Source organism: Salvelinus sp. IW2-2015, linkage group LG9 (assembly GCF_002910315.2).
Source record: "Salvelinus sp. IW2-2015 linkage group LG9, ASM291031v2, whole genome shotgun sequence".
NCBI lineage: Eukaryota > Metazoa > Chordata > Actinopteri > Salmoniformes > Salmonidae > Salvelinus > Salvelinus sp. IW2-2015.
In genome coordinates, this window is record NC_036849.1 from 7,572,683 (window position 1) to 7,598,875 (window position 26,193).

At 42.0% G+C, this 26,193-nt stretch overlaps 2 protein-coding genes across 2 annotated transcripts; one reads left to right on the plus strand and one right to left on the minus strand.

Annotated features, from left to right (window-relative positions):
- The first annotated feature begins 2,217 nt into the window (after positions 1–2,217).
- Positions 2,218–4,032, plus strand: sstr1a (somatostatin receptor 1a). The gene has a single exon (XM_023994112.2). It carries the CDS (start codon positions 2,615–2,617, stop codon positions 3,719–3,721), a length of 1,107 nt encoding a protein of 368 aa, XP_023849880.1. The 5' UTR covers positions 2,218–2,614; the 3' UTR covers positions 3,722–4,032.
- Positions 4,033–4,639: 607 nt separating this feature from the next.
- clec14a (C-type lectin domain containing 14A) lies at positions 4,640–6,435 on the minus strand. Its single transcript, XM_023994111.2, has one exon. The coding sequence runs from the start codon at positions 6,340–6,342 to the stop codon at positions 5,113–5,115; it is 1,230 nt and encodes a 409-aa protein (XP_023849879.1). The 5' UTR covers positions 6,343–6,435; the 3' UTR covers positions 4,640–5,112.
- Positions 6,436–26,193: the final 19,758 nt, after the last annotated feature.

The following is a 26,193-nucleotide window of genomic DNA, read 5'->3' on the forward strand; positions in this document are numbered from 1 at the left end:
CAACCTTTTACAAATCCAACATTGTTTGTTGCATTCTAATGTAACATGTTTCTTTTACTTCCATATTGAGCTCTTACAATTTCACAATTAATTCAAATACTGTCTTGAGCTGAGGGAATCTAAACCTTGTTAGTTATTGCTCATAAAAACGCTGCATGTTTTGTACAATTTACTCTGTTTACTGCCCACTGGGCACTGACGGCAGTTCAACGTCTAGTTTTGATTTACACTGAACAAAAATATACATGCAAATGTAAAGTGTTGGTTTTGTTACACAACACAATGCCACAGATGTCTCATGTTTTGAGGGAGCGTGCAATTGGCATGCTGACTCCAGGAATGTCCACCAGAGCTGTTGCCAACTGCAGACCACGTGTATGGCGTTGTGTGGGTGAGCGGTTTGCTGATGTCAACGTTGTGAACAGAGTGCCCCATGGTGACGGTGGGGTTATGGTATGGGCAGGCATACGCTACGGAAAAACGAACACTATCGCATTTTATCGATGGCAATTTGAATGCACAGAGATACCGTGACAAGATCCTGAGGTCCATTGTTGTGCCATTCATCTGCTGATACCACCTCATATTTCAGCATGATAATGCACGGCCCCGTTTTACAATGATCTGTACACAATTCCTGGAAGCTGAAAATGTCTCAGTTCTTCCATGGCCTGCATACTCACCAGACATGTCATCCACTGAGAATTTTTGGGATGTGTACGACACTGCGTTCTAGTTCCCGCCAATACCCAGCAACTTCGCACAGCCATTGAAGAGGAGTGGGACAACATTCCACAGGCCACAATCAACACCCTGATCAACTCTTCGTGAAGGAGATGTATCACGCTGCATGATACAAATTGTGGTCACACCAGATACTGACTGGATTTCTGATCCACGTCCCACGTTTTTTAAAGCTTTCTGCGACCAACAGATGCATATCTGTATTCCCAGTCATGTGAAATCCATAGATAAGGGCCTAATGAATTTATTTCAATTGATTGATTTCCTTATATGAATTGTAACTCAGTAAAATCTTTGAAATTGTTGCATGTTGCGTTTATATTTTTGTTCAATATACATTTGACTGCGTTATCAACTAACATGAATTCAACAACCATTAGAACCATGTCATTGGATTTAAATTACAAGTTGGGTGAAAAATGCCACGGTGGGTGGCATCTAATGTCTCTTGGACATTTGGTCAGTTGTGCAAGATTAAACATCAAGCTGTCACATTAGAGCCAGCAACTGCTCCATTATCCAACTTTGTCAACACAGATATTGCATTTGGATTTCCTAATGAAACTCTATTTACTTACTTAGATTTTCAGTGATTCTCTAATCTGTTTGTGTACCAGAGGGCCACATACGGTGATCTGAGTATGACGCACTTTGATTGATTTTCTTCATTCATCATAAATGAATGATATGACGTTCACCTGTGATGTGGATATTGTTTGTGATTTGGTCATCTGTAATAATCCAGTTACAGGTGGGATGACAGCCCACCTATTTCAAAATGAAGACTTTATCTTTATCCTCTGTAGCCTACACTTGCCAGGTATTCTTTTTGATTCTAATTTTTAGATGAAAATCCCAAGGAAGATGACACATCGCTTTTGTTAAATATCACAATATACAGAGCCTTCAGAAAGTATTCATACCCCTTGACTTATTCCACATTTTGTTGTGTTAAAGCCTGGGCTAAAAATGTATTAAAGCAATTTTTTTTCTCACTCATCTACACACAATACTCCATAAGGACAAACTGAAAAGACCTTTGGCAGCGATTACAGCTGTGAATCTGTCTGGGTAAGTCTCTAAGAGCTTTGCACACCTGGATTGTGCAACATTTGCCCATTATTCTTTTCAAAATTCTTCAAGCTCTAGCCTTATTTAGGCTTGCCATAAAAAAAGGGGTTGAATACTTATTGACTCTAGACATTTCAGCTTTTCATTTTTTATTAATTTCTAAAAACATACATCCAATTCCACTTTGACTTATTGGGTGTTGTGTGTAGGTCAGTGACCAAAAAAACAACAACATTTAATCCATTTTAAATTCTGGTTGTAACACAATGTGAAAAAGTCAAGGGGTGTGAATACTTTCTGAAGGCACTGTATGTCAGTCCACAATTTATGCAATTGTATTAGTCATAAATGTTCAGTAGTGCTGAGTGTGTGTCTGATTCAACTGTGAAATTGCTGATACGACGAAAACAACCTGGGAAACATGTAACTATTGTGCATCGTCATCAAAAGACACAAGACTGCAGCAATTTACCAATCAATCAGTTGAACTTGAATGTGGGTGTTATGACGCTCGATAACAGATTCCTATTCTAGGTTATAGTGGTTTATATCGATTAGGACCTAGACTATGACCCCAACACAACGTCATTTTACAACGTCTGACGTTGCGTCTCTGAAATGACTAGATCATCGGTAGCTATCCATGGTCCTGAAACAACGCACCGTCTGCGCGCCACAGCACAGAGCAACTCCCGTGAGGAGATGGGTTACCTGGACAGTCGCACTGATTGAAATGTATTATTTAACAGAAGACATAGGCCTACTTTTTTGAGGATTCTTCTGGAAAAACACAGCCAAAATGCTCCCCAACAGCTCTTTCAGGAATCTAACCTTGGAGGACGGTTTTTTCCTAATGAACAACTCGTCTGGGAACGAAACGTACAGCGAGTCTCAAGGCAGCGCTATCCTCATCTCCTTCATTTACTCGGTTGTCTGTTTGGTCGGACTGTGCGGGAACTCTATGGTTATCTATGTCATTTTCAGATATGCCAAAATGAAAACTGCAACAAATATTTACATTCTGAATCTGGCCATAGCGGACGAGTTACTTATGCTGAGTGTCCCTTTCTTGGTGACATCTTCACTCCTTCATCACTGGCCTTTCGGCTCCCTTCTCTGCCGCCTTGTTCTAAGTGTTGATGCTATTAATATGTTTACGAGTATTTACTGCTTAACTGTACTTAGCATAGACCGATATATCGCGGTTGTGCACCCCATCAAAGCCTCCCGGTACAGGAGACCCACAATAGCTAAAATAGTCAACTTTGGGGTTTGGATGTTTTCTATCCTGGTCATTTTGCCCATTATTATATTTTCCACGACCGTTCCAAACTTGGACGGTTCGGTTGCTTGCAACATTCAGATGCCAAAGCCAGTTAACCAGTGGATGGCTGTGTTTGTGATCTATGCCTTTCTCATGGGCTTTCTGTTCCCAGTCATTGCTATCTGTATGTGTTACATCCTCATCATCGCCAAGATGAGAGTGGTGGCACTGAAGGCAGGTTGGCAACAGCGTAAGAAGTCGGAGAGAAAGATCACTCTGATGGTGATGATGGTGGTGACCGTGTTTGTCATCTGTTGGATGCCCTTTCACATTATGCAGCTCGTCAATGTCTTTGTGGAGCACCATAACGCAACACTCATGCAACTCGCAGTGATTCTGGGATACGCAAATAGCTGCGCCAACCCTATACTGTACGGATTTTTATCAGACAATTTCAAACGTTCGTTCCAAAGAATTTTGTGCCTGCGGTGGATGGACAATGCAACGGAAGAACCAATAGATTACTATGCCACGTCTCTGAAAAGTCGTGGTTACAGTGTGGATGAATTTCAACCGGACAATATGGAATGTGATAGCACGTATAGAAATGGAACCTGTACTTCTAGGACAACGACACTGTAGCAGCATATGGACATGATGAAATGAACAAAATCATTAACGTGACCACTGAGTGTTTCGCTCATAACTAGGCGGTTACTTCGATATGTATTCATGTTGTTTACCTGCAACTATTTGAACGCAATTAAAATGTTAAATAATCCAAATGTCTTATTATTGTTCGTAGTATTACAATGTGGATTCAGGTGGCACTGTGCGTAATAGTCCTCCAAGTAGCACAAGTCGCCTACAGAGCTGAAACTGACTGGCACCACTAGAGGCTTCCGGAGTGATATTATTTCCACTGTGTGAGCACATACAAAAAAAGTGTTAAACAGTGCTGCTTATGATTAATCTATTGCAGATATCTTGGAGAGTATACCGAGATGTGCAGTTTAAGTTCAGATTCATACTCAGACTCTATGATGAATTATTAATTGCGCAAATTCAAGTTAAAACAGCATCAGTGATCTTCGCTTTTAAATCTCTCAGGCAGAGAGCAACATGGACACTTGTTCACCTTAGCAAAACAACCACATCCTGGTCCAGAAAGAGCAGCCCAGCTATCTCTTATCCGCTGTCCTCTTATCTTTGGTGCAGATTTACTCAGCTCTTTGTAGAAGATAGCCACTGGGCACGGACGTCAGTTCAACGTCTAGTTTTCAATTGGTTGCTGAATGAAACGTGCAATCAACCAAAAATGTCCTAATGTCATTAGATTTGTAATAATACGACACGAAATTCCCTTACATTGATTACTTTTGTTCAAATCCAATCAGTTTTCCACGTCGATTCAACGTCATCACTTTGATTTAAACCCCAAAAATGTTTATATGGAAACAACGTTGATTCAACCAGTTTTTGCCCAGTGGGTAAACCTGCCCTCAGTGTCTGTTTGCTCAGAATGTATTAATCCTTTATTTTCAATGATAATACAATCTATTGCTTTATAAACAGTTGATTTATTGACAAGATAGTGTCTTTCTTTTGAAATGAGACAGACCTAGGTTTATGGGCTGAACATTTTACACCATGGGCAGAAGCTATGATCCTTTATATCGGGACTAGAAACTTCCAAAATACTGAAGCATCAAATTCATCTTCATATGTTACACGATGACTTATATACAAATCACATATATACAGTACAGCAATAAAATCAGTAAATGCAACATAAAGGCCTAGCAAATATTATGAAGAAATGTGATCCCTCAGCCCATATACAAATCCTCAAAATAAAATAATAATATCCAAAGCCTGTACAGTGACCTACTGCAGATAAAAATCCTTTCAATAAAACATTTAATTCCAGTGCTATTTGATGTAAGGAAGTGATGAGAGATCTTATACATTGTCCGTTAAAACCTTCAGGTTGTCTGAGTCTTATCTGTGGCCTCCGTTCACACTCCTGCTGCTTAAGTTGCCTCCTTCTCATTTGCGTTTTCAAGGGAGTATTTTTCCTTGGAGGACTCCGCCCTCTTCATTGCCATTTTCTCTGCATTTTTCATGGCCAGTTTCTGTGATCGCCTCCTGAGGCAGCACTTAACAATAGATAACACCACGACTAACAGAACGACCAAGGCCATCACTGCTATCAGCACAGGTATGAAAATGTAGGCTTGGTCTCCACTCTTGTCCACTATCTCAATGTCATCTGTAGGGGAAGTTGGAGTGTGTTGGTCTGGCAGAGAGGCGAGAAAAGGCTTCTCCTGAATTGCTGGCTTAGAAGTTGGGGTATAGTCTTGGACCAAATGGTTGTCACTACCTTCAGGAGCAATGGTAGCTGCTGGTAGTTCGTTGCATGCCATTGAGCCCTCATCTTGAAGATTTCCATTTTTATCATAGCATTTACAGAGGAAAGAACCCTCAGTGTTGACACACTGGTCTTTACAGGGCCGATCTCTGCATTCGTCAATGTCCACACAGCTTCCAGACCCATCTGTCATATAACCTGCTTTGCATGAAGCACAAATTCCACGTATATCCGATCCATCATCACGTTCCCATGTTAGAGTCGTTGCAGAGCAAGTCAGTTCAAACATTTTCCCAAACCCACAATCCAGATTCAGTTTATGATGATCCTTTGGGTCTGGCCTGAGTATTCGGGCCTCTGGTATGTGTGGGATAGGACACTGCTTCATGATAGGTACCTCTCCATTACGTTGTTTACAAATGAATGGATACTCTGTCTTACAGGTACTGGAAACAAATCCCCAGTTCACAATCTCAGTTCCATTAAACTCACCAGAGAGAAATACACAGTATATACCCGTGCAGGTTGGATTGGGCAAAGACTTCCACTGATCCAGTTCTGTGTCACTGCTGTTATCCACCGTCCACTTGAAACCCTTCAGAGGTGCGTCATGTTTCACGCAAGACCCCTTTCCTTTCATCAAGCCCACCCAGAACTGAAATGTACCTTCTTTGGATGGTATGTCCGAGATTACTTTCAAAATCTTCAAGGCTTCCTCCATACTGGCCACTTTAGTTAGGAAACTGCCAGGCTGACAGGCTTCTGAAGCTTTGTCAAAGTTGAGAGGATAAGGATGAATGTAATAGGGTTTAGCAACAGGAACACACAAACCTACCCCCAAGACACTCCACAGGCATATCCAATAGTACTCCATTCTCCCTGCTTGCACCATCGATCTGACGGTAGTGGTTCTCAGTCAGACTGACAATGGTCCTCCTGCTAGCCGCTCCTGTAATGGACTGGCTGACAATATTCATTTTGCTGCTGCTTTCTTAGCTGCCCCTAATAGGTCCTCCCAAGACAACAAGCACAGGAAGTGTGCTTAGACTTGATACAGCCATCCACTTCCTCTGCGGAGAGGGTGGTGGCACAGCCAAACAATAGCAACTTAGAATCTAATTACCCATTCATTAAAGTACACAGTAGCCTAAGGTCCAATGCCTGAGTGAGTTGTGAGAAAAATACAGTAATGTAGTCCATGTGCTATCAGCCTAACTCCAGTAACTGACATCCTTTGACTCTTTGATAATATTTCCCTATGAGATCACCAGGCCAGCTTCACTTTTGTTTTGTCGGAGCTGCAGGACGTTTTACTTCACAGAAAAGAGAACCAGAGGGGTGCACACATCCAACTGGAAAAACAGAACTTGTGAGAGGATATGCCAGCCTGCTGATGAACGGTCCTGGTATCAGGATGTGATGATAAAAAGTGGACTTTGTATGATTAATTCCCTCAGGGAATAGACTCCTCGTGTGGTTTGGTTTTTATCAACCCTGAAACAGGAAACTCCGAATGGTGTCATTGAATAACAACTACACGTTGTGAGGCATTCAGGGGGTCCCCCACTTGGGATACACAGATTATTCCATGTTCCCTAAGTAAATGACTATTATTTAGGTTATGCTGCAGAGTTTCATTGTCAGAAATAAGCAGATGCTTCCTGAAGGAAGTGCCAGAGAATGGCAGGAAGAGAGGCTGAGATTGAGGACCTCACTGTAGCACAACCCAAATATGAGAGGGCTTTGTCCACAGCACTACTCAGACAGGCGCAGTCAGAGGGACACAAATACGGGAGGGGCTGGGGAACCAGAGGAAATTGAATTATTAGTGACAGGAAAAGAAGTCACCCCAAAAGCCATCAGAGAGCGAGAACAATCAAGTGAAGTCACTTTTCCATTTGCCTACTTACTGTTAAAATGTATGGGAACTCCACTTAGGTTTTAATCTAATTGTTGTTACCACAAAACGGTTTAATACCTTCAATTTAAGACCAAAAAAAGAAACAACCCTGTCTTGTACCACAGACTTTATGGTTTCAGTGTGAATTGCAAAGTATTGTGGGTAGAGGATCTGTATCATCATTTGCATCGTATATACTTAACACCCCTTGGAGCGCTGAGAGCAGTGTCAGAGCAATGTGCATCTTATCCTTCTAATAAAGTACTTCAGGGCCTGTATGTATCAAGTACCTTAGAGTAATGTAAGATTCCTGATCTATTATCCCTGTCTATGTAATCTTATTCATTGTGATCTAAAGGGCAAAACTGATCCTAGATCAGCACTCCTACTCTGAGACGCTTGATACATAGAGCCCCAGGACCTCCAGACTGTTAGCTCCCTCTGGATTAACGAATTAGGTCACATCAGTCAATGATTAACAGCACATAGTCATTCTACTCACTGTGGGAATCAGGATTCCAAATGTCGAAAATTATATTATACTACAATATTTCTGAATACTCAGTTATTGCCATTTTTAGTGTACACCAATTCATGTAGCAATACAATGAGTGGTTAAATCATCCAGTATCAATTAGTATAGTCAAGAAAACATACACTATGAGCAGATGACTTCAAGGATGCTCCTCACGGTCATCCCACTTTTTGATAGCCCCTCACCCCCCTCTAAGTGATTTAGACTGCTTAGTTTGTTCTTAAACTACCGCACCTCCCCTTTCAGTTTGCTGTTGTACCTCATCAATGTAAACACAACAGTTCTTACAGCACTAACTCTGTTATATCCTCTACCCTGTCATCCATTTTCCATTGCTCTGATTCCCAATGATATATTACGATATTATAACACAGTGTTTTAACACGGTTCCTTTTTCTATTTGAATTACCCATCTGCATGTCCTGAATCCTAAATGAAGTGTTTAGCCCTCATTATGTAACAACAAGTGAAACATTGCTGTGGTGTGCTGGGTGGGTGGTGTGTATTACAGTACCAACACATTTCAGTTACACGGTGGCTGTATGCATCTCTCCCACAAACAGCACGGACTGATACAGACGATCGCTTGTGATCTGGTGAAATTATCTCTAGTGGTTCTAAGCTACCTGTTGGAAAACGGATATGTTGACGCCATTCTTTTGACCGACTATGAGCTTTTAATGTCCATGTCCATCAAAAGCAGCTTTTTAGTCAGAATGAATATGAAGCATTATGCCATCTGCCTAACATATAGCAATGTTTGAATATCATGGCCAACTGAGCCTCTCATTTAAGGTTTTATGGCAAATAGAGTATATTTTTTCTCCAACACTTGAGTTTATAATAGGACAGTCTAACAATATGCTGGGTAATTGTACTGGGCTCCAGCAGGGTCTCTCTCTCTCTCTCTCTGAATGGAGCTGCAGTGATACATGAAGACTGATATACTGTGTGGGAGGGTGGGAGGCAGCCCAGTCATGACACATAGAGATGAATCCACACTGAGCCCATAAATACCATGTGGTCCCAAGAACCCTGGAATTTACTCTCAATAAGTCCCTGCAAATATGAACAATGTTATACCGATAGAGAGAAATAATGTACTCGTTGGTAACATGACATGGTTAGCTGTGTGTGTGTGTAACTTGACAAAGCTGTCTATTAGTACATTTACCAGGTTAAGGACAGTCCAGTATCTCCTGGATCCAATTAAAAGTGTAACGTGCTAATTGGACAGAACACTGGCGGTTATGCAACCTCTCAACACATTAATAAAATATGACATTTACTGAATCAGTACACAAATTACAATGATACCTGTGGGTAAACAGATGTGCTAATATTGACATAGCCCTTTCCTGCAGTCAATCACCAAAAGCGCCCGCTTTGGCCTCATGGGTGGAATGTTATTAATATTTTTCATAAATTCATCATATAAAGATAAATTAAAAGATCTGGTGTTTCTATGTCAAACAGTTTTGTTATATTTCAGTCTTCTGTGATGTATATCAAGTGTAATATTGGGTTGCAAACTCAACATGTAATACATTTCATCTCTATATCTGACATGGTACAGATGTCTTCTTTTTTAAAGCCCATAACCATGTGTGTGAGGTGCATACTTTTAGTAGATTTGTTTAAGACTACCAAGGAACACTATGTGACACTGATTTAGCCCACTGCAGTAAAATGTTAATGAGGAATGATATTCAGTAGTGACAGCAAGTCAACGCAAATGCTTTCTGACAACACATTTATCTATAGAAGTGTTGTTCACGCTTTACTGTAGCCAATTGTTACGTACGCCTCTTGGCGGAGGGAACGCAACACCCTGCTACAACTAAACTCCCCGTGGAGTGAAAAAGGTATGTGATCGTAGGTGGAGGGGAAGGACGACAGAGGCGGAGAAAATTACCGTTTGATTTATTATTCCTAACACGGTATTGTGGGGGAAATGGTCTGGACGGAACCAAAGCAAAGAAAGTAAAAGTTAAAGAGCCCCCACTCCTACCTTACCTGCCTACCCACTACTTAACTAATCTTTTAGCACCTCCTAGTGCGCTAACCAAAATACAGGGGGTGGTCCGCCCAAGTCTTACCTAGTGTGCATAGACAGTAAATACTACGGGTTATGTAGGTCTGCAGGCCTCTTGCCTAAACACTTCCAAGGTGTGTTCCCCTTCCCCCTGGGAACAAATAAAACAGAATAATTACTAACTTAAAGTGAACAATTTCAATAATCAAAAACACCAAGTCCTATTGGCACACACATACCTCAGGAGTAGCGGCTACAAAATACTTTCAACAAACACTTTCATGGCCTAACAACCAACACAGGACATCCTAGAAGCTCTCTCCTCCTGACCAAGGAACACTGGCTTTTATCCAGCTGTAGAAGGAGTTGGTAATTGAAGACAGCTGTTTCCCCTGACGAGAGGGAGAGTTCAGAGCTCCAATCATCGATGGGGCCGACCAATCAGCTGCTTGAGGAATCCCTTTCCTGAAATGCACACACACATACAAACCCACAACAACACAGAAACTGGGGAACGTAACACTAATTATGTTAGTTGACACAGCTCTACATGACCTGCAATAATAGGTGTTTTTGTTTCAGAAGGCTGTAGAAAGTTTTCCTTGTACTTTAAAATTCATTTTATTCCCATGAATCTAGTACTCAAATAAAATAAAATTTTATTGGTCACATACACATGTTTAGCAGATGTTATTGCGGGTGTAGCGAAATGCTTGTGTTCCTGGCTCCAACAGTGCAGTAGTATCTAACAATACACAAATCTAAAAGTAAAAGAATGTAATTAAGAAATATATAAATATTAGAATGAGAAATGTCGGAGTGGCATTGACTAGAATACAGTAGAATAGAATACAGTCTATACATATGAGATGAGTAAAGCAGTATGTAAACATTATTAAAGTGACTAGTGTTCTATTATTGAAGTGGCCAGTCTGATGACCTTGAGATAGAAGCTGTTTTTCAGTCTCTCGGTCCCAGCCTTGATGCACCTGTACTGATACAGCCCGACAGGATGCTCTCAATTGTGCATCTGTAAATGTTTGTGGGGGTTTTAGGGGCCAAGCCAAATTTCTCCAGCCTCCTGACGTTGAAGAGGCACTGTTGTTGCGCCTTCTTCACCACACTGTCTGTGTGGGTGGACCATTTCAGATCATCAGTGATGTGTATGCCGAGGAACTTGAAGCTTTCCACCTTCTCCACTGTGGTCCCGTCGATGTGGATAGGGGAGTGTTTCCTCTGCTGTTTCCTGAAGTCCACGATCAGCTCCTTTGTTTTGTTGATGTTGAGTGAGAGATTATTTTCATGGCACCACTCTCCCAGGGCCCTCACCTCCTCCCTGTAGGCTGTCTCGTCATTGTTGGTAATCAGGCCTACTACTGTTGTGTCGTCTGCAAACCTGATGATTTAGTTGGATGCGTGCGTGGCCACGCAGTCATGGGTAAACAGGGAGTACAGGAGGTGGCTGAACACGCACCCTTGTGGGGCCCCTGTGTTGAGGATCAGCGAAGTGGAGGTGTTATTCCTACCTTCACCACCTGGGGGCAGCTCATCAGGAAGTCCAGGACCCAGTTGCACAGGGCTGGGTTCAGACCCAGGGCCCCAAGCTTAATGATGAGCTTGGAGGGTACTATGGTGTTGAATGCTGAGCTATAGTCAATGAACAGCATTCTTACATAGGTATTCCTCTTGTCCAGATGGGATAGGGCAGTGTGCCGTGCGATGGCAATGGCGTCGTCTGTGGCCCTATTGGGGCTGTATGCAAATTGAATTGGGTCTAGGGTGTCAGGTAAGGTAGAGGTGATATGATCCATGACTAGTCTCTCAAAGCACTTCATGATGACAGAAGTGAGTGCTATGAGGCGATAGTCTTTTAGTTCAGTTACCTTTGCTTTCTTGGGTACAGGAACAATGGTGGACATCTTGAAGCAAGTGGGGACAGCAGACTGGGATAGGGAGATATTGAATATGTCCGTAAACATTCCAGCCAGCTGGTCTGCGCATGCTCTGAGGACGCAGCTAGGGATGCCGTCTGGGCAGGCAGCCTTGCGAGGGTTAACACGCTTAAATGTCTTACTCACGTCGGCCACGGAGAAGGAGAGCCCACAGTTCTTGGTAGCGGGCCGCGTCGGTGGCACTGTGTTATCCTCAAAGCGGGCGAAGAGGTGTTTAGCTTGTCCGGAAGCAAGACGTCGGTGTCCGCGACGTGGCTGGTTTTCCCTTTGTTATCCATGATTGTCTGTAGACCCTGCCACATACGTCTCGTGTCTGAGCCGTTGAATTGCGACTCCACTGTGTCTCTGTACTGACGTTTTGCCTGTTTGATTGCATTATGGAGGGAATAACTACACTGTTTGTATTCGGCCATATTCCCAGTCACCTTGCCATGGTTAAATGCGGTGGTTTGCGCTTTCAGTTTTGCAAGAATGCTGCCATCTATCCACAGTTTCTGGTTGGGTAGGGTTTAATAGTCAAAGTGGGTACAACATCTCCTATACACTTCCTGATGAACTCAGTCACCATATCCGTGTATTTGTCTATGTTATTCTCAGAGGCTACCCGGAACACATCCCAGTCCACGTGATCAACAATCTTAAAGCATGGATTCCGATTGTGCAGTATTCAGTCCATCAGAAAGCTTGCTTGCTTTTTCCACTGTATTGTTCACCGTATGACCTGAGGATGACCTCAGATATCTACAAGAAAATGGACATCATATTTTTTAGAACCTCTGAGACATTTCAACCTAACTGGTAATGGCAACTGACCTTCTTTCTGACATTACTGCTGAATCACAATTGAGCAGTACAAATAGTATTCCGTTTGTTAGAACACAGTGCTTTGCTTTTGCCACTGTATTGTTCACAGTATGACCTGGGATTAACTGAAATCTCTGTCCAACCACATGTATCCAATACAGGTAAGTGCTGTGGGAAATGCTTTCATTTTGAAGCAGATATTGATCCTTTGTCCTCGACATAGTACTTGAAAGGATTGGATACTTGGTGAGTATCCAGGAAATGAATTGACACGGTAATAGTTAGACCAGACAGCCGTTTGACACTCCTTTCTCTCATCTCTAAACTGCTCTTCTTTTAAATCAGGTCTGTAATTGTAAAGGAAGTGATAAAGGGACTCGTCTCTCAGCTCCTCTCTCAATAAAGCCACATCCTTTCATTTTTGTAAAGAGAGGAAATGTTTCATCTTTCCCCAGGAGGCTCCATTATTGCAGTAGTGTTATCACCACAGACCACAGGCAGCCAAATCCCGGCCAACCCCCATTCTTTCCTATTGTGAAACAGCCCAGGGAGCGAGACAGCAAAAGTTACCCATAATTTAAAGGCGACAGGATGACTATAAGGAATATTTATAGGTGTGGCACATCAATCTCATGCGGATTAGCCCTGGATATTTAATTACAGTTTACCGCCTCTCCCTGTTGTCCTCTGACTCACTACCTGCTTTGTGAGTTGTTGGGTAGAGGGAGAGAGAGAAAGAACGAGATGGAGAGAGAAAGAGATGGAAAGGTAAGGAGAGCAACAGAGAGAGGGGAAGAGAAAGCAACAGAGAGAGGGGAAGAGAAAGAGAGAAAGAAAGAAAAGAAAGTGGGAGGGAAAGAGCGAGAGGAGCTGTAACTATAAACCGTTATCATTGGCACAGAGGACCCTGATATTTACTTTGATTAACATTCTCCCTTCCAAATCCCAAGAGGGAGCGATTTCTCTTAGCTGAAAATATCTCTTGATTTCATCTTTAGGGAATCATTCAAATGGGAAATGAATGTCACAGATGCAATATTGAATACGCTGCTGAGGTGAAACAGATGTGTTTGCTTCCCCTCTCTTTTTACAGGCATATGCTAATTGCCTGCGTATAAAAGTAAGGTATTTAGAGAAGTTTAAAACCTGTTGAAGACCTGTTTATTGTTAGCTCTGTTATCCCAATACAATTGGGATGGTCATTTAACAACTATATGCCTTGTACTGAATATAGGAAAATAACCTAAGAGCATTTGTTCTTCAACCCTGGTCCTGGGGACCCTTTCTTCCAGCTTAGTACTAACATACCTGATTCAACTAGCCAGCAATCATGCATTAGTGCTATGCAACAAAACCCTGCACCTCCTGTGGGCTTCTAGAAACACTGACCCAAAGAGGATTATTCTGCCTTAGTGGTTTTGCTGGAGCATTGCCAAAGAGAAGATCACGATCAGATGGGGAATTCTTCATTGATTCCATATCAATGCAGAGATTGTTGGTGGGTGAAAAGCCGGAGATAAACAACAGAGCTCTGAAAGGGTACATGGAGAACACAAAGATGCAGATCAGCCAGGAAAAGGAGCTGAAGTAGCAGTTCAAGGAGAGGATGCGTTGTCATACAGCGTGACAGGGATATGTAAAACGTACTCTATTTATAGAGAAGTGACACGCACCTTTTAGTCCCAGGCGTAACAGTTTCTCTGACAGACAGTCGCACAATGGTGTAAATCAAAGCCACAGATGTTGCTGCAGTGTGATTTGACAGCAGAGCGGATTGGGGGAAAGTAAATAGTAAATGAAAGGTACAAATTATTGAAGGTCATTTCATAGACTAGTAATGCCAGCCAGGTTAAAGCAGACCATTGATATGCAGAAGGACCTTGGTATACAGTGTGATGGAGTTAGGTGTTTCCTGGTTCTTTTCTCCTATTGTCTTGAAAAGGGGGGTTGAATTGAAATCCCAGATCTGATCCACCATTTCTAAGTAGGTCAACAAAGTCAATATCAACACAGGGAAATCCCCATCAGCAGCAGAGAAGATGTTTGTGCTTTGTTCCTTATACAGGGCTGTGCACAGACAGAGGTAGATGCTCAAAGACTTGCGGGCCATGGGTTCTGAACAACATCGACAGAAAAAACATAATACACAACATTTGAAATGTGTCATTTATAACACTGGCCTAAAGGGGCAAAGGGGCATGTGCTCGGGCACTGGTAGACCTTGTCTGTGCACGTGCCTGCCTGGTTTTGTCGCACCTGGACTACTGTTCAGTCGTGTGGTCAGGCGCCACGAAGAGGGACTTAGGAAAATTACAGTTGGCTCAGAGCAGGGCAGCACTGCTGGCCCTTAAATGTACACGGGGAGCTAACATTAATGATATGCATGTCAATCTCTCATGGCTCAAAGTGGAGGAGAGATTGACTTCATCACTACTTGTTTTTGTAAGAAGTGTTGACACGCTGAATGCACCAAGCTGTTTGTTTAAACTACTAGCACACAGCTCGGACACTCATGCATAACCCACAAGACATGTCACCAGAGGTCTCTTCACAATCCCCAAGTCCAGAACAGACTATGGGAGGTGCACAGTACTACATAGAGCCATGACTACATGGGACTCTATTCCACATCAGGTAACTGATGCAAGATTTAAAAAACAGATAAAAATACACCTTATGAAACAGCGGGGACTGTGAAGAGACACACACACGGACGCTAGCACACGCACTCTACACACACGTACATTGTAATATTGTTGTATGGTGGTATTATACATTTTGTGTTGGAGATATGTAGTGGTGTGACAATGTTATATGATGTACTGTTTTATCTTTTGGAATGTAAGTGCCTTAATGTGTTTGGACCCCAGGAAGAGTAATGGGGATCCTTAATAAATACAAAATACAAGTACCATTACTAACATAATGGTTTAAAACAGTATAGAACAGCACATCTATCTACACGTACTACACGATACAACTTATCTGTCAACTTGTGTCAAAGACATTCATCACTTGATTTGTTCTGATAATCCAAATACATTAGACGTTATTGTTGTCATCGTTTTCTTCACTGCATTGCAGGCATTAGCAGGCAAAAGACCATGTTCATAATCATCATCGTTGCCACTGTCTAATAACGGATTTTTAAAAAGATAGCAAAAACTAGTTATGTAAAAATGATTTCATACTCCACATTTAGGGGGGCCACAAGGGGGTCCAAAATTGTTGTCACAGGGGCACTGCCCCCCCTCCCCCCCCAGACCCGCTAGTGAGCGAAGGGGTTTTCATTGAGAGTGAAAGATTTATTTAATCATTGACTGCAAGTGTTATCAACTAATTCTTTTTTTCTGGATATTTTTGGGGGGTAGTTAACAGGAAAAACGCCCTACAGGATAAATTGTTACACTGTTATATTGTTACATTTCAACAGCCATCAGGCTTTCTTTTCTACATTGTTCCTTGAAACTGACAACTGTTGGAAAATTGTGCACACTAATCTCAGCGATTGAAAATAATGTTGTACTGTCGACAGTCAATCTAACTATCTGTCCCATAATATCAATCTGACTATCTGTCCCATAATATCAATCTGACTATCTGTCCCATAATATCAATTCTGACTATCTTGTCCCATAATATCAATCTGACTATCTGTCCCATAATATCAATCTGACTATCTGTCCTAATATCAATCTGACTATCTGTCCCATAATCAATCTGACTATCTGTCCCATAATATCAAATGACTATCTGTCCCATAATATCAATCTGACTATCTGTCCCATAATATCAACTAACTATCTGTCCCATAATATCAATCTGACTATCTGTCCCATAATATCAATCTGACTATCTGTCCCATAATATCAACTCAACTATCTGTCCCATAATATCAATCTGACTATCTGTCCCATAATATCAATCTGACTATCTGTCCCATAATATCAATCTGACTATCTGTCCCATAATATCAATCTAGACTATCTGTCCCATAATATCAATCTGACTATCTGTCCCATAATATCAATCTGACTATCTGTCCCATAATATCAATCTGACTATCTGTCCCATAATATCAATCTGACTATCTGTCCCTAATATCAATCTGAACTATCTGTCCCATAATATCAATCTGACTATCTGTCCCATAATATCAATCTGACTATCTGTCCCATAATATCAATCTGACTATCTGTCCCATAATATCAATCTAACTATCTGTCCCATAATATCAATCTGACTATCTGTCCCATAATATCAACCTAACTATCTGTCCCATAATATCAACCTAACTATCTGTCCCATAATATCAACCTAACTATCTGTCCCATAATGGGTTCACTATGGTCTGGTAAAAGCTTCTTTTCACTGAAATACTAAAGTAGTTACAGTTGTTGATCTACCGCTAATGTCTTTGATGGCCCCTCCATAGAGTTCCAGTCTTTTTCTTGCCACTCTATTTCATTGTAAACAACTCAAAAAGCATTGAATCCAATAGTACACTATTTATCATAATCATCTTTCTTGGCATCTTCTTTGTCGAGCGGAAGATAGCTTTCCTAAACATACGGTTCTGCTAAGTGCAGCAGTCTTTTGGAGGCAGTAGTAGAACGATTAAAGCTAGCTAGCTATGAAAGAACCTGATGAATGTTCCTCATTAAAAAGGAACACATCAATACAGGGCTACAACAGAAAGGTCCAATATTTATGGTAACTATTGATGCTGTGCTGATTTAACAATACGGCTGTATAAGGTCTGGTTCAAGGACATTATCTTTAAATAATAGATTCTGCACATAAAGTACATGGGAAATCGAGATCTTTGAAAGCGGGTTCTGCTAGTGTTCTCCCACTTTGCTGGAGCTGGTATGCTGCTGCTGTTTGTGACTGCATGCTGAATGTTGTACATTTCCCTGTAGCCTCGAGAGACCAATTGTACATACACATGAACACAAAGAATTATGTAAACTGCATCCTTGGAGCATCTCAATTCACACAATGCTTTAAGGAGTTTTTTTTAAAGCTTTCCGGGGAGTTTGGTGAGCAGTTCTAGCAGGAATGCAAAATGTAACAGCTGTTCCCCCTGCTAAAGAGAGTCCCTAGACCGCCCTCTGACGCTCACATCTCCTTCTCCCGAGACTTCAACATCAAACTATTCTGAATCAACGTAAGTACATAGTAGCAATATGAGTGTTTCTTTTGAGAAGCACAAAATGGCTATGGGTTTGCATTAGTCTTGCGGGGCCAGAAAAGACTCCAACATGCAACCTGACTTGTCTCTTGGATCAACATCCCCACCACCTCTCCAAACCACAGTGCAGTGATAATCAGGATCTCTATATCCTGCCCTGTTAGATTGGGGCTGCACGACCCGTGCTTTGGCCTCACCTTCCACACCACCTCTCCAAACGACACCCATGCTGATGTCAGAGCTGCAAAATCTCGCCGCTTGGTTTAGAGTTTTAGTTGTTTCTTTGGTGGCAGGACGTTAAATCAGAGATGACAATCCATGAATATGATTGCTTTCCAGGAATGTGGCCTTATAGGTTCCAAGAGAATGGGAACAAGCTTTGTAAACATTATGTTAAACAGAGAGGATCTGTAGAGGGCCTTGCCGGTGACGTCTCTTCTCAGAGCCTGCTGGAGCACTGAAAGACTCATGTTGTATATCCCAAATGTCACCCTATTCCCTTTATAGTGCACTATTTTGGCCAGAACCCCATGGGCCCTTGTTAAAAGTTGTGCACTATAAAGGGAATGTGATACCATTTTGGGACATAGCCACTATTCTACTGCCATTCATTCATCTGCTTATATTTAAAACTCTTGGCCCTGTTGTGGCAGTAATCCATGACAGAATGCCATACGGTCCATGTAGGCTATTCTGATTTAAGCTAGGCCTCACTGTCTAAGAGGAAGATATAGTGTGTCATTAGATAATGCAGTCAGCAGAATCTGAATCATAGCTTTTTGGGAGACTCCCACCTCCCATTTATTAAATTGCGTGGGTCTTGCCAGAAGAGTTTTGTGTTGATACAGTAGGTATCCGTACAATGCATATTGGATTTGTTCTCTCTCTGGAGGTGTCTTGGGTCATTGTCCTATTGAAAAACAAATTATAGTCCTACTAAGCGCAAACCAGATGGGATGGCGTATCACTGCAGAATGCTGTGGTAGCCATGCTGGTTAAGCGTGTCTTGAATTCTTAATAAATCATAGACAGTGTCACCAGCAAAACACCATCACACCTCCTCCTCCATGCTTCATGGTGGGAACGACACATGCAGAAATCATCCCAAAGACACAGCGGTTGGAACCAAAAATCTCAAATTTGGACCCATCAGACCAAAGGACAGATTTCCACCGGTTTAATGTCCATTGCTCATGTTTCTTGGCCCAATCAAGTCTCTTCTTATTATTGGTGTCCTTTAGTAGTGGTTTCTTTGCAGCAATTCGACCATGAAGGCCTGTCTTCTCCGAACAGTTGAGATGTGTCTGTTACTTGAACTCTGTGAAGCATTTATTTGGGCTGCAATTTCTGAGGCTGGTATGGTAACTCTAATGAACTTAGCCTCTGCAGCAGAGATAACTCTGGGTCTTCCTTTCCTATGGCGGTCCTCATGAGAGCCAGTTTCATCATAGCGCTTGATGGTTTTTGCAAATGCTTATTTGAGCTGTTCTTGACATAAAATGGACTTGGTCTTTTGCCAAATAGGTCTATCTTCTGTATACCAAACCTACCTTGTCACAACACAACTGATGCATTAAGAAGGAAAGAAATTCCACAAATGAACTTTTAACAAGGCTTTATTACAGAGAGAAATTCTCCTCAGTTTCATCAGCAGTCCAGGTGGATGGTCTCAGACGATTCCACAGGTGAAGAAGCCAGATGTGGAGGTCCTGGGCTGGCATGGTTACACGTGGTCTGCGGTTGTGAGGCCGGTTGGACGTACTGCCAAATTCTCTAAAACGAAGTTGGAGGTGGCTTATGGTAGAGAAATTAACATTCAATTCTCTGTCAACAGCTCTGTTGGACATTTCATCTTTGCAAACAAATGTGTTTACAACATTTAAGATAAATAAGCTTTTTTTGCTTCTGGAATGAAGAGTGAAGAGTGAATGAAGAGCTCTATGAGCCCTGGTTAAGAGTAGTGCACTATATAGGGAATAAGGTGCCATTTGGGATACAGACGAAGTCTCCATAAATTGGTAGTTATGGCGTTAGTCCATTAACCTGCTGCTATATTTGGGGTGTGATGGTTCAGCACTAACTGACAGTTATAGCATAGTTTTCCTTGGCCAATTGGGTTTGCATCAAAGCCCAATCGCATATCTTTCTTCTTGAGCAATGTGTTCAAAGGGAGTCAAAACAAAATCAACAAACCATCTGAGTTTGATTTTCTTTCATCGTTTTTAAAATCTAACCATGTTCGTGATGTGATTTCTGTGGGTTTTCTTAATGACAATCTTGATCTACATCATTTGGAGCAATGTGAAGTGATTTCTTTCAGTATGAGGAGTAGATCAAGATTAAACGTAATGCATCATCTCCTATGATTCACTCTCTTTCTGAGAGTGAATGATTCAGTCCTCATCTGCTCCTCATACTTCAACTGAAAGAAATCACTTCAAATTGCTGCAGAAAATGGTATAAAGCATATGAATAAAGTCACCGAATGCCTTCTTCCTGTAATAATCATCCAAGTGGGCAGAATTAATGATGCTCTCCTTGACTCAGGCCTAATCAAACCTCAAAATCTCAATGTAATAGAGCTGCTTTATAAATATACTTCCTTGTTTTCAAAGAGGGAATTCACTATTACGTGGATTAATATCACACTTACTGGCATAATCACATTTGATTGAAATCAGTGTAGGCATGTGTGAAATTTCAGTTGCCTGGTCAACCTCCTACTTATTCACACTCTAAATAATGAGTCACACTAAGCACATGAACACTTACCAACAACCAATGGCAAACACTATAAAACGGTTATAACGTCAAAAGAGAAAGGCATTTACAAAATTCTGTTATCAACCAGTCGAGACAACTCATTTCAATTTTTGGATTTCATAAAACATTTCTCCAAATAGCAAAAACAAGAATGGCCCATTGGTCATATTATTCCACGGAGGAAGGAAGAAGGAACCATGTCTCTCTGCTGCTGCTGGGGTAAATTCCCCTTCCCTCTGGAGACCATCACGGTCATTTCTGTCACGACTTCCGCCGAAGTTGACTCCCCTGCCTGTTCGGGCGGTGCTCGGCGGTCGTCGTCACCGTCCTACTAGCCGCCACCGATCCCTTTTTCGTTTGTCTGTTTGTTTTGTCTTATTAGTTGCACCTGTTTTTTGTTTCGTAATGAGCTTCCCTATAATTAGGAGTTTGACCCGCCCTTGTTTTGTGCGGGATTGTTTTTGTTACGTGTGTGTATTTTGGGTGTTTGGCAAGTGTTGCTCTTTACGCCCTGGATGTTCGGGCTTATTCAGTTTTTCCTTAAGAATAAAGATAAGGAATATTTTTTCCCAAGCGGCTCTCTCTCTCTCTGCGTCTGGTTCTTTCGCCAACCTAGTCCCGCGTGACAATTTCAGTTTAAATCATTGCTATTCATAATCATACTTACAAAGACGAAGACCCCTCTGTTGTAACCCTTTTCTCCAGAAGTACAGTAAAGTCTGTTGTAAAGCCTAAGTCTATTCCCCTCACACTATGGTGTCGTCCCAAATTGCACTAATTTTGACCAGGGCCCCATTAAATGTAGTGCGCTATATAAGGAATAGGGTGCCATTGCGGACACAGCATCTGCCTTCCCCAGTGCTTCCCCTTCCCTCAGTCAGTCCTCCCTGTGTCCTGTGCGCCCAAGGTCAGCCTTAATGGTGACGGACTCAGCAGGCTGCTGCCATCCCAGCCTGGCTCTCTGTGTCCTGTTATACCCCCTTTACATCACAGCCCAGAGTCACTCAGGGATGCGTCCCAAACGGCACCCTATTCACTATAAAGGGAACAGTGTGCCATTTGGGAAGCAGCCTCAGTGACTACACACAACACTGGCAGCAGCCAACCTTTTTTAAATGTATTTATTTATTTCACCTTTATTTAACCAGGGAGGCAGGTTGAGAACAAGTTCTCATTTACAACTGCGACCTGGCCAAGATAAAGCAAAACAGTTCGACACAAACAACAACAACAGAGTTACACATGGAATAAACAACCATACAGTCAATAATACAGTAGAAAAAAAAGTATATATACATTGTGTGCAAATGAGGTAAGATAAGGGAGGTAAGGCAATAAATAGGCCATAGTGGCAAGGTAATTACGATATAGCAAAACTGGAGTGATAGATGTGCAGAAGATGAATGTGCAAGTTGAGATACTGGTGTGCAAAGGAGCAAAATAAATAAATAAATAAAGTATGGGGATACTTGGATGGGCTATTTACAGATGGGCTATGTACAGGTGCAATGATCTGTGAGCTGCTCTGACAGCTGGAGCTTGAAGTTAGTGAGGGAGATAAGAGTCTCCAGCTTCAGCGATTTTTTGCAGTTCGTTCCAGTCATTGGCAGCAGAGAACTGGAAGGAAAGGAGGCCAAAGGAGGAATTGGCTTTGGGGGTGACCAGTGAAATATACCTGCTGGAGCGCGTGCTGCGGGTGGGTGCTGCTATGGTGACCAGTGATCTGAGATAAGGCAAGGCTTTACCTAGCAAAGACTTGTAGATGACCTGGAGCTAGTGGGTTTGGCGACGAGTATGAAGCGAGGGCCAGCCAACGAGAGCGTACAGGTTGCAGTGGTGGGTAGTATATGGGGCTTTGGTGACAAAACGGATGGCACTGTGATAGACTGTATCCAATTTGTTGAGTAGAGTGTTGGAGTCTATTTTATAAATGACATCGCCGAAGTCGAGGATCGGTAGGATAGTCAATTTTACGAGGGTATGTTTGGCAGCATGAGTGAAGAATGCTTTGTTGCGAAATAGGAAGCCAATTCTTGATTTAATTTGGGATTGGAGATGCTTAATGTGAGTCTGGAAGGAGAGTTTACAGTCTAACCAGACATCTAGGTATTTGTAGTTGTCCACATATTCTAGGTCAGAACCGTCCAGGGTGGTGATGCTGGACAGGCGGGCAGGTGTGGGCAGTGATCGGTTGAAGAGCATGCATTTAGTTTTACTTGCATTTAAGAGCAGTTGGAGGCCACGGAAGGAGAGTTGTATGGCATTGAAGCTCGTCTGGAGGTTAGTTAGCACAGTGTCCAAAGAAGGGCCAGAAGTATACCGAATGGTGTCGTCTGCGTAGAGGTGGATCAGAGAAGAGCGACATCATTGATGTATACAGAGAAGAGAGTCGGCACGAGAATTGAACCCAGTGGCACCCCCATAGAGACTGCCAGAGGTCAGGACAACAGGCCCTCCGATTTGACACACTGAACTCTATCAGAGAAGTAGTTGGTGAACCAGGCGAGGCAGTCATTTGAGGAACCAAGGCTGTTGAGTCTGCCGATAAGAATGTGGTGATTGACAGAGTCGAAAGCCTTGGCCAGGTTGATGAATACAGCTGCACAGTATTGTCTCTAATCGATGGCAGTTATATCGTTTAGGACCTTGAGCGTGGCTGAGGTGAACCCATGACCAGCTCTGAAAAAGCGGAGCGGAAAAGGTACGGTGGGATTCTAAATGGTCGGTGATCTGTTTGTTAACTTGGCTTTCGAAGACCTTAGAAAGGCAGGGTAGGATAGATATAGGTTCACCTATACCAATTCATTTCTAGAGACAGACAGAATGCAAACTCAGAAGCGTAGGTGCTGGGCAGGCAACAGTGAGAGCGAGACTCATCACTACGTATCGCATTATCAGATAGGGCCTCATTGTCTATTTATGACCCATTCACTCTGACACAGTTTCACCATTGCCTGCGTTTCCAATTTGGAGTACCTCATTCTATTTATCATAACTGTCCTTCAGGGGCCAATGATTTCGATGGCTCATAGCTAGGCTGGCTGGCATGAAAAGACAATTGCAGATAAAAGATAACATGAAAGTCAAAGCCTCAGGGTATCTGGTGTGGACAAAACATTAAGGACACCTGGTCTTTCCATGACAGACTGACCAGGTGAATCCAGGTGAAAGCTATGATCTCGTATTGATGTCACTTGTTAAATCCACGTCAATCAGTGTAGATGAAGGGGAGGAGACAGGTTAAAGAAGGATTTTTAAACCTTGAAACATGGATTGTGTATGTGTGCCATTCAGAGGGTGAACGGGCAAGACAAGATCAATATTGGGAAGTTGTTCATAATGTTAGGTATACTCAGTGTATATTCACCCATAGTGTTACTAATGTTGAATGCAACGGCATTGTGCTGACTGTTGTATATGTAGCTCAGGTTAGGGTGGGGGTGTCTAAGCAAGTAAGCCATCCAGGCAAACCTAATGCACATTAACCATGGCAATGAGCGGTTTACACAGCAGTTGGCTTCATCATCAACCACAACAAGGCAGGAACACATCAAAACACATCAATCATACAGCATAATATACAATCAGGTTTAATGTCTGTTTTGGCTAGTAGTGCTGAGGATAAATGCAATATGTCTGTATTGGTTATTACCGAGGATAAATGAGGAGACTTTACAGATGTCAAACTATCCTGATTCATCAGTGTGTTTTCAGGTGAGCACTGTAATGACTACCTTGGTGGTTGAGTAAATGCTTGTAAACATTTAGATATGAATAACACCATGAATTTGAATATTCATATATGAATGCAAAACACTGCTGTGCCGGTAACGTGAATATATTGGCTTACTAATGATTGATTCTTATAGGACAAGTATGCAGCACCAGCTCTCTACAAAGCCTCCTCACTTCATCTCATTATGACACCTACACTACCGTTCAAAAGTTTGGGGCCACTTAGAAATGTCCTGATTTTTGAAAGAAAAGCAATTTTTTTGTCCATTAAAATAACATCAAATTCATCAGAAATACATTGTAGACATTGTTAATGTTGTAAATGACTATTGTAGCTGGAAATGGCAGATTTTTTATGGAATATCTACATAGGCATACAGAGGCCCAGGTTTATCATTTTAACAGGCTAATTGATCATTAGAAAACCCTTTTGCAATTATGTTAGCAAAGCTGAAAAATTTGTTCTGATTAAAGAAGCATTAAAACTGACCTTCTTTTGGACTAGTTGAGTATCTGGAGCATCAGCATTTGTGGGTTCGATTACAGGCTCAAATTGGCCAGAAACATAGACTTTCTTCTGAAACTCGTCAGTCTATTCTTGTTCTGTGAAATGAAGGCTATTCCATGCGAGAAATTGCAAAGAAACTGAAGATCTCGTACAACGCTGTGTACTACTCCCTTCACAGAACAGCGCAAACTGACGCTAACCAGAATAGAAAGAGGAGTGGGAGGCCCCACTCCTCTTTCTATGAGCAAGAGGACAAGTACATTAGAGTGTCTAGTTAGAGAAACAGACGCCTCACAAGTCCTCAACTGGCAGCTTCATTAAATAGTACACGCAAAACACCAGTCTCAACGTCAACAGTGAAGAGGCGACTCCGAGATGCTGGCCTTCTAGGCAGAGTTCCTCTGTCCAGTGTCTGTGTTCTTTTGCCCATCTTAATCTTTTCTTTTTATTTGCCAGTCTGAGATATGGCTTTTTCATTGCAGCTCTTCCAAGAAGGCCAGCATCCCAGAGTCGCTCTTCACTGTTGACGTTGAGACTGGTGTTTTGCAGTAGTGGTTCGATTCCAGGCTGTATCACAACCGGTCAGGATTGTGAGTCCCACAGGGTGGCGCACAATTGGCCCAGCATCGTCCGGCTTAGGGTTTGGCCGGGGTAGGCCATCATTGTAAATAAGAATTTGTTCTTAACTGACTTTCCTAGTTAAATAAAGGTTACATCAAAATAAAATAAAAAAATATTCAACTTGTGAGGAGTGTTCGTGTATTCATCAGTTATTCTGCGCTCCGGCACAGGTACGTCAGACGAGAGATCTCTGAAATCGGAGTAGATAGCCAGAGCGAAATTCCGAACGCACCCAAATGCCCACATTGAGAACCCACAACGACTACACCACTTAGCTAAACTAAGAATGACGGGAATAATCAAGTCAATAAATGTTGGGTAGTTAGTTAGATAGCATGTAGTTAATATACTGGCAAGTTTGATATATTAGTAGCCAACTAACATTAGGTAGCTAGCTAACATACCAGTACATACTGCTGTAATGGTATGCTATGCGGTTCGGAAGGATAGCGTAGCTAACAAATTGTCAGCCAACATAACGTGTAAGGTAACTTATTTGAAAAGTCATTACTTTATTACATTGCTGAACATTTTCTTAACATTTGTTATTATTAGTTAAAGCACTGAATTTGTATCAGCTCTTGTTGATTTTTTTTTTGCCATTTTCTTCAAATCTGAAAACGTTGTGAAACAACGCCCATTTTCTGAAGAATTGCATTATGGGCCCTAAAAGCACGGAAATAGTATCCACTGCTT